The sequence below is a fragment of the Megalobrama amblycephala genome, linkage group LG14 (genome assembly GCF_018812025.1).
Source record: "Megalobrama amblycephala isolate DHTTF-2021 linkage group LG14, ASM1881202v1, whole genome shotgun sequence".
NCBI classification, from domain to species: Eukaryota; Metazoa; Chordata; class Actinopteri; order Cypriniformes; family Xenocyprididae; genus Megalobrama; species Megalobrama amblycephala.
In genome coordinates this window covers 40625720-40634825 of record NC_063057.1, presented here as the reverse complement: position 1 = coordinate 40634825, position 9106 = coordinate 40625720, and the positions used below count along the sequence as shown (strand labels likewise).

The 9106-nt window shown below is 38.4% G+C and overlaps 1 protein-coding gene across 1 annotated transcript; it reads left to right on the top strand.

Moving 5' to 3' along the window:
• Positions 1-225: 225 nt before the first annotated feature.
• On the top strand, positions 226-8726 carry LOC125244482 (tripartite motif-containing protein 16-like). Its single transcript, XM_048154559.1, has 6 exons — positions 226-852; positions 3202-3297; positions 3384-3617; positions 5980-6139; positions 6289-6336; positions 8206-8726. The coding sequence occupies exons 1-6, from the start codon at positions 280-282 to the stop codon at positions 8724-8726; spliced, it is 1632 nt and encodes a 543-aa protein (XP_048010516.1). The 5' UTR covers positions 226-279.
• The last annotated feature ends 380 nt before the right edge of the window (positions 8727-9106 follow it).

The following is a 9106-nucleotide window of genomic DNA, read 5'->3' as shown; positions in this document are numbered from 1 at the left end:
ACAGTGTAACCCTGTCGTAAGATGAATTCTGCGCTTGTTTCTAAGATAGATTGATAAATGAGGCCCAATATGTGTGGGAACACACATGAAAACTAAAAACTTAGCAGGAATGAGGCTCTTCAGGACCAGGAATGAGGAAGCTGCTTTACAGACACACCTGATTTACACACGTCACTCAAACACAGAACCAGGAAACAGGAATCACCTGAGTTCAGTGAAATAGAAACTGAAGTGTAGTTGAGCTGTTGTGTGTTTGTGTCTCTGTATTCATGCTGTAAAATGGCAGAAGCCAGAATTTCTCAGGAGGAGTTCATGTGTCCAGTGTGTCTGGATCTCCTGAAGGATCCAGTGACCATTCCCTGTGGACACAGTTACTGTAAGATCTGTATTACAGGCTGCTGGGATCAGGAGGATGAGAAGAGAGTCTACAGCTGCCCTCAGTGCAGACAGACCTTCAGTCCAAGACCTGCTTTAGCTAAAAACACCATTCTGGCTGAAATGGTGGAGAAACTGAAGAAGATTAAACTTTCTGCTGACTGTTACGCTGAAGCTGGAGATGTGCAGTGTGATGTCTGTACTGGAAGAAAACACAAAGCCGTCAAGTCCTGTCTGGTGTGTCTGAACTCTTACTGTCAGAATCACCTTGAACAACATGAGAGTTGGTTTAAAGGAAAGAGACACAATCTGACTGAAGCCACTGGACGACTGCAGGAGATGATCTGCCCGAAACACGACAAGATCCTTGAGGTTTTCTGCTGCACTGATCAGAAGTGTATATGTGTGCTGTGTACGATGGATGAACATAAAAACCACGACACTGTATCAGCTGCAGCACAGAGGACAAAGAAACAGGTATGAACTTTAAGTGGTCCCATTATGCTCATTTACAGGCTCATGATTATGTTTATAGTGTCTACTAGAATACATTTAAATAATTTAATGTCTGTTTACACCCTCTGTCTGAACACTGTTTTTGTTTCAGTTTCTTTAAACCCACCTTCTGAAAATCACTAAATCTGCTTAAAATCACAGTCTGCTCTGATTGGTCAGCTGGTCCCAGTCTATAGTGATTGATCTACTGCTTAGCTTTTGTGTCAGGAATGTTGTAACACACTTTACCATAAAAATGGTACAGTGGCCATGTGGTACATGTGGGAGCTTTCAGAAAACTCCCAGCTTACAAGCTGTAATTACGAGCTCTACGAGGACGTGAATGCTTTTTACAAGCTAGAATCTCATAACAACAGGAATTACGAGGCCACGTGAACGCACCTTTATGTACACTCTTAATGATGATTGACAGGACTGAATGATTAGTCTTCTTAATATGAACTTTGTACTGGCTTCATAACCAGGAAGCTAAACACTTCTCATAACAAGTCTTGACAAAAGGAAGGCATCATTCAGATGATTTTCTGAGTAAAATGTGTAAAACTATAAAGTAAAAAGATTAAATAAACATGAAAAATGTTGGTAACACTTTACTTGAAGGGGTGTGCATAAGACTGACATGACACCTTCAGAATCATGACATGACACATGTCATGAATATGAAGGAGGTTTTATGAATGTTTATGACAACTGTCATTAAGTGTCATTCACTCAATTATGTCATTTTTAATGCAAAGATGACATTGTTTGAGATGTCCGAGTTATGACAACTTGACATAAACCAACACATCATAACCTGTCAGTGTCTTTGTCATGACAACTTGACATCATTTAGCTTTATGGGTTAACATTACATTAAACTGTCATGTCGTTGGTTTTGACATTGGTTGTCATGAGGCCATTATAATAGTGTCATGAATATGTATCTTGAGCTCAAGTACAGTGGTACAAATTGAACTTGTCATTAAGTGACAATACTCTGACAAATAATTTTATAACAGCGTCATGACTATTTTTCATTTCATGTTTTGTTTTTGTTTTTGTTTTTTTTAAGTTTCCTCCACCAGAAGCTCAGATAATAGACAATTTAAAATTTCGTAAAAAAGATGACACTGTTATAAAATAATGGTAACACTTTATTTTAGGGTCTTTTAACTAGTTGCTTATTACTATCAGCATTCATATGGCTAAAATATTGGCTATTTATTAGTACTTATAAAGCACATATTAATGCCTTATTCTGCATGACCTTATTCTAGATTCTTAATCCTACCCAATACCTAAACCTAACAATTAACTATAATAAGCAGTAAATTAAGAGTTTATTGAGGGAAAGTCATAGTTAATCGTTTATATATGTGTTCCCTATACTGAAATGTTACCAAAATAATGTAATGTAATGTTAACCCATAAAGCTAATTAGTTTTTTTAAGTTTGATAATTAATCTGCTATGTCATGTTTATGACAGGTTATGATGTTTTGCTAATGTCAAGTTGTCATGACAAAGACACTGACGGGTTATGATGTGTTGGTTTATGTCAAGTTGTCGTAACAAAGACATCTCAAACAATGTCATCTTTGCATTAAAAATGACATAATTGAGCGAATGACATTTAATGACAGTTGTCATAAACATGCATAAAACCTCCTTCATATTCATGACACGTGTCATGTCAAGATTATGAAGGTGTCATGTCAGTCTTATGCACACCCCTTCAAGTAAAGTGTTACCAAAATGTTAAATCCACTTATTATTCAACATGAGATAATCATGCAAAATGTTTACATAATATACATACTGTATACTGAGAGATAAATGTTTAATAAGACCTTAAGCAGTACAAATATTTTATAATATGAACAGAACTATGAATTTCACAATTATGTATTATGAAATCGATTATAATCGAAGTAATCTAAGTCTTCTGAAGCAAAATCAAGGTGGCATGTTAAGTCATGTGACATGCATGAACCAGTGAGGTTTGACGTTATTGACGTTTCTCCATATTTGATTTGTGCTCTAGAAACAGAGACATTATTCAGAATATCTTCATTTGTGTCCTGCAAGAGAAAATCATACAAGTTTGTAAAGACATGAGGATGAGTAACAATGAAATAATTTACATTTCTGGGTGAACTATCCCTATAAAACTAGACTTTGATGAAATAATGTCAATTATGACTGAACCTATAACCTTATCATGAAAGATCTTTCACCCCTCAATCTCAGCACTTTACTGATACTGGATTCATATCTGTTTACTTGATGATTTATGTGACGTTTCTCCTGTCATTGGTTTGTCCTTTAGCACCAGCTGAAGGAGACGCAGAGGTGGTTCCAGCAGAGGATCCAGCAGAGAGAGAAAGATCTTCAGCAGCTGAGAGAGGCTGTGGAGTCTCATAAGGTGAGTCTGGAGAAGAAGAGAAGTTTGACAAGTCTCAGTCAGGACTCACTGAAGCCACTGTGTGATTGTGATGTGTGTCCTAACAGCGCTCTGCACAGACAGCAGTGGAGGACAGTGAGAGGATCTTCACTGAGCTCATCCGCTCCATTGAGAGAAGCCGCTCTGAGGCCACACAGCGGATCAGAGATCAGGAAAAGACTGCAGTGAGTCGAGCTGAAGGACGACTGGAGCGACTGGAGCAGGAGATCAATGATCTGAGGAGGAGAGACGCTGAGCTGGAGCAGCTTTCACACACAAAGGATCACATCCATTTCCTGCAGGTAACAGAGATCTAGAAGAACAGGATCATGGTGGACTTGAGCAAGAGACTCACAGAGAAACATTTCATGAGAGCAGAATGAGCCGTTGACTGAAGTGTTGATCTGTGTGTTCGGTTATTATATAATCATCAGTCAGACTCTCATCTGATCTTCTTCTTTTGAGAGAGACACACTTACAAATGCAGTTCAGCTCTGGAAATAGGAAAGATATATTCCAGACAGCAACAGTTCAAAACTTTACTAATATTTTAAATATTTAGTCCTCAAACAGGAAGTTGGGCTGTATTTTACCCCTGCTTTAGTGTATTTAAACCACACAAAACCTGACCTTGTGCTCTGAGACTCAGCGGGTAAGATCCACTTGCAATATTTATTTAAGGGAAATCCAAATTCGTAGTCATCCAGGCAAGAGTCAAAAAAACATCAATACAGTCCATACATGAAACAAGAAAACAAAAACAAAACAGAATGCTCAGTACACCAAGTGACAATAACTTTAATAATAATAAAAAAATCTCAACAAACAAAGGCAGAAACAAACTCAGTATAAATAGACAGACACTAATAACAAAACTCAAGACAGCTGGGAGTGATAATGAGTCCAGGAAGTGGGTTATGGGAAATGAAGTCCGAAATGGTGAGGCAATAGTGCGGGGTGGAGTGCCCTCTGGTTGCTAACCAGGGAACTCCAACTGGTGATCATGACATCTGATTTCAGTTAAGGAAACCCCCCAGCCATCTCCAGAATTATGAATGCCCCCCCAGTTTGTGCGTCCTGGCGCCGGCCCTGGTTGCTTGTCAGACTGTACGAACATGATCCTCATGTCACACTGTAGGATCTCTCAGCTGTCATTAATGTCAGACTGTACGACAGTCAAGACGCATTACAAACGGACCTGCGCATGAAAAATTGTCCGGAGTTTTACATCATCAACCCACACGCGTTCGGTGACTGAGCTGCATTACACGCTACTAAAATAGTAGCTAACAAAGACATCTCTAGTGTTAAGCCGGGTTCACACTGTGCGATTTATAATAGTCCTAACGATGGTTACTTGTCAGACTGTACGAACATGATCCTCATGTCACACTGTGAGATCTCAGCTGTCATTTATGTCAGATTGTATGACAGTCAAAATGCGTTAAAAACGGATGCGCGCATGAAAACTTGTCCGGAGTTTTACATCATCAAAACATACACATTCGATGACAGTGAGCTGCGTTACACACGGGACTGAAATGGTGGCTAACAACGACATCTCTATCATTAATTTTGATCACGGCTTGTCTTGAAAAACGAAGACAATTTGATGTTCGTCGTAGGAGAAGTCACACTGGAGGATTGTGCGCCAAAACTTCTGACACTGCCAGAATTCCGTCGGAGGTAAAATTTGATCGCAACGGTCATTACTGTCGGTGTCAAACTAACGATCAAAGACAACAGATTTTAGGCTAGGATTATAGAAATCTTTTAGGATTTGCAAAATTTGTCTCAGACGACCAAATCGTGGCCAAAATCGCACAGTGTGAACCAGCCTTTAATTTTGATCACGGCTTGTGTTGAAAAACGAAGACAATTTGATGTTTGTCGTAGGAGAAGTCACACTGGAGGATTGTGCGCCAAATCTTCTGACACTGCCAGAATTTCGTCTGAGGTAGCCTAAAATTTGATTTGGCTGTCGGTGAACATGTCAAACTAGAGATCAAAGACTAAAGATTTCAGGCTCGGATTATAGGAATCTTTTAGGATTTGCAAAATTGGTTAAATGTTTGCTCAACGTACTGGGCAGTTTTATTTAACCCAACTCTTGTTTAAAAATGATTATATGGCTGGCTTAAAATGAAATTAAAATAGGTTGGACATGAAAAATCAGACAAATAATTACTAGAGACAACAATAATAAAAGGTGAACATGTATTAATAAGCAAATTAATAAATGTTTATCAGTTAATTATTATTCATTAGACTTATTAATAAATGTTTATTTATTAAACATTTTAATAAATGTTACTCTCCAACATATTTTGGGTTCATTTTAAGCAAACAATAAAGTAATTTTTAAACAATAGTCGAGTTAAATAAAACCTTTTCATTGCCACTAGAGTGAAATTATTGACCCTAAACATACAAGCTTAATAAAAATGCTCATTTTAGAAGAACATTTCAGATGGCACTTAGAGGCTTTTGCATCTGAAGTCTTCAATATGATATAATGAACATGAGAAGAATGAAGCTGATGCTGTGAAAGTGCTGGATTGAGGAAAGTTACTAAAGATCAACAAGAACTGCTCAAATCTGACAGTAGTGCAGGTTATTGGCTGAAGTGTGGAGGTGATGAGCTTTGATTTCTGTTTTCTGTAGATTTTCCAGTCTCTCTCAGCTCCTCCTGAATCTACAGATGTAAATGACGATCCCTTCAGTTCTCTCTCCTCTTTTGATGTTGTGAGAGAATCTGTCCGTCAGCTGAGAGACAAACTGGAGGATTTCTGCAAAGAGGAGCTGAAGAAGATCTCTGACAGAAGTCCTGGAGATTTCATCTGCTCTCAGAAATGATCCTCCATCATCTCATATCATGTAGAAGATCATATTAGAAATGTCTTAGGAACGGATGCAGGGATCATTTTCTCTTGACATGATAATCACACTCTTCATGTCTGTTGATTTCCACAGTCACTTTCACCAACATTGTTCCCAGAACCAGGAACGACTTCCTACAATGTAAGTCACTGAGAAAACAAGCAGGAAAACTCACTGAGTGTGTTCATGTTCTTCCTGTAGAAGGAGAAAGAAAACATGACAGAAGAGTTTTAGAGTTGATCATGTTTGAGTGTTTCTCAACGGGGCGTTGTTGGGGATGTTGAGGTGTTCTTGGGAGGTGTTTGTTATAAAGGAATGTAAATGTCAAAGATTTACAAACTTGAAATTACTTGCAAAAATCGTCTGTAACATAAATACGTTCTAAGTGCTCGGATCAATTGCATCAGAAATTGAACGTATCATCCGTTTACAGTTGGTGCGCGTCTATTGTAGACAGAATCATTGATTATAATGGGTTGTATGTGCTTTTGTGGTGACACGACATGTAACGCCGTTCACGTCAGAGTGGGACCTGCCAGTTTACTCCAATGCGACCAGAATAGACTTTTTCATTTCTACTTCAACTATTTACTTCAGTGTTTCTGTCAGCTTTCTGTAGTGCAGCTGCTGAACTTCCAGTGAAAACAACTTCTGTGTTTAGCATTCAGACACAATATAACACACGTCGGAAGTGCCGTTACACAAGGAATGCTAAAGGTAAAGATATAGAAGTGTGTACTGGCACTGGAAGTATGAAATAAAAAGATTTGAAATGGAATGAACTTTAACAAAAATGTGAATCAGGACACTAAACTGGGGATTCAATATATTCTTCCAAAATAGGAAATCTTCTAAAACTAATGAATAAATATCATTATTTTTCACTGAAAGCCAATTAAAAACATTTAATATTAGAGATAAAATCACAGTAGAAAAAAAGCTCCTCTAGAGTTTCAGAAAAGTAAGAAACTGAAAGATCTTCTGGGAAAATTCCACTATGGATTTATGCTAAACTGGATTTTGTATCAAGTCTCTTTAATCTTTGGGGAAAATTTAAAGAAAGCTCAAAATGGCCAATAATAGACCTACAATGATTAAAACTTGTAAATCACATTATTACACTCATTATTGAATCTATTTAATGGCGAATTAAACTATCAGTTAAAAAAAAAAAAGAATCACACTGACCTCAAACATTTGAATGGTGTAAATATAATAATAGGCCTTTAAATTATAATAAACACAGAATAATAACCAACATTAATATTCAGGGAAGACTGATTAGACCGGCCCAAAAAATGTTGAGATCCACTGATGTAAATGATGATTTTCACAGGATATCTGATAAACTGTACTGAGACACTGATGATATATTGAACTAGATTGGGTAAACCCAGCCTGATCTGCCGGCGATTTGATTTCGCTCGGCAACTCAGTCTGGAAACCTGTACATTCATTTCTACTGCTTCTGTTACACTTTTGCGGGAACCAATCACAGACTGGCTTATCCACCTTGCTCGCTATTGACGGGTATAACACGATGACGATAGAGAAGTGACGGCAAGCAGCTTTTAAACTCTCGACGATGCTGAATGACTTCTTTAGTTCGACAAATCGCTCGACTGGGTGTGAATACCACTCACTTTCATTTTTTTTTTTTTTGCACAACCTGCAAAAATTGCTCAATGCCATTGCTGTTTCTGCAAACTGCTGATCAATGCTACAAACCAATACAAACTAAACCTGTCTGGAGTTTTCGCGTCGCTCTGCAAAGTACGTCAACCGGATCATTGATCTGATTGGTTGAAGGATTATCCAATTGCGTGAATAATGCTCGTTGATCACGCCTCTTGTGCAGCAGAAAATACATACAGACTCCCCAGAACAATGTTCAATTTTAAATTGAGCTTGGTCTGGTGATAGCCATACAAATATTGAACATGAAGAGTTCAGAAACATTAAAAGATCAGATTGATAATTCCTGATTCTGATGTGTTTTCTCTCCATCAGATTCCCATCAGCTCAACCTGGATCTGAACACAGTGAATAAATACCTCCGTCTGTCTGAGAGGAACAGAGTGATTACATTCACTAACACAAAGCAGCCGTATCCTGTTCATCCAGACAGATTTAATCAGTGGTTTCAGGTGTTGTGTAGAGAGAGTGTGTGTGGACGCTGTTACTGGGAGATTGAGAGGAGTGGGCGTGATGTGCGTATATCAGTGTCGTATGAGAGTATCAGCAGGAAGGGATCGGGTAATGAGTGTGTGTTTGGATATAATGATCAGTCCTGGAGTTTGATCTGCTCCTCCTCCAGTTACTCATTCTATCACAATGACATAGAGACTGAACTCCCAGTAAAGTCCATCAGCAGTAGAATAGGAGTGTATGTGGATCACAGTGCAGGAACTCTGTCCTTCTACAGCGTCTCTGGAGACACAATGAGCCTCATCCACACAGTCCAGACCACATTCACTCAACCGCTCTATCCTGGGTTTAGGGTTTATAATGGATCAGTGAAACTGTGTTGATGAATCAGAATAGACTGAAGAGAGACTCTACCCATAATGCTTTGAGCTCATGATGAATCAGTAACAGTGAGATGTTATAGAGTCTCTTATTTTCTCTTCATTACATTAATACTACAGCTGAACTTCTGTCAGTGAAATAACATGAAGAATAAATGTGTGTAATGAATCCTCATATAGACAGTGAGATCAGTGTGTGTGTGTGTGTGTGTTTGTGAGAAAAGGAAAGGAAAAATATCTATTCTTATTTCTGAGTAATTCGTGTGCCGCAGTTGTGACGTCATTGGCGCGCTGCGCGTTCTCGCTTCAGTGCGCAGGAGATCTTAGCGGAGAAAGATGTGCGTTTTGTTCACTTGCATTCAAAAGTGTCTTAAAAGGGAAAT

Bases quoted from the DNA above. Each gene is read 5' to 3' on its own strand.
- LOC125244482 (XM_048154559.1), top strand. From the start codon at position 280: ATGGCAGAAGCCAGAATTTCTCAGGAGGAGTTCATGTGTCCAGTGTGT. The intron at 853-3,201 runs GTATGAACTTTA...TTTGTCCTTTAG, and splicing joins CACAGAGGACAAAGAAACAG to CACCAGCTGAAGGAGACGCA. The intron at 6,337-8,205 runs GTAAGTCACTGA...TCTCTCCATCAG, and splicing joins CAGGAACGACTTCCTACAAT to ATTCCCATCAGCTCAACCTG.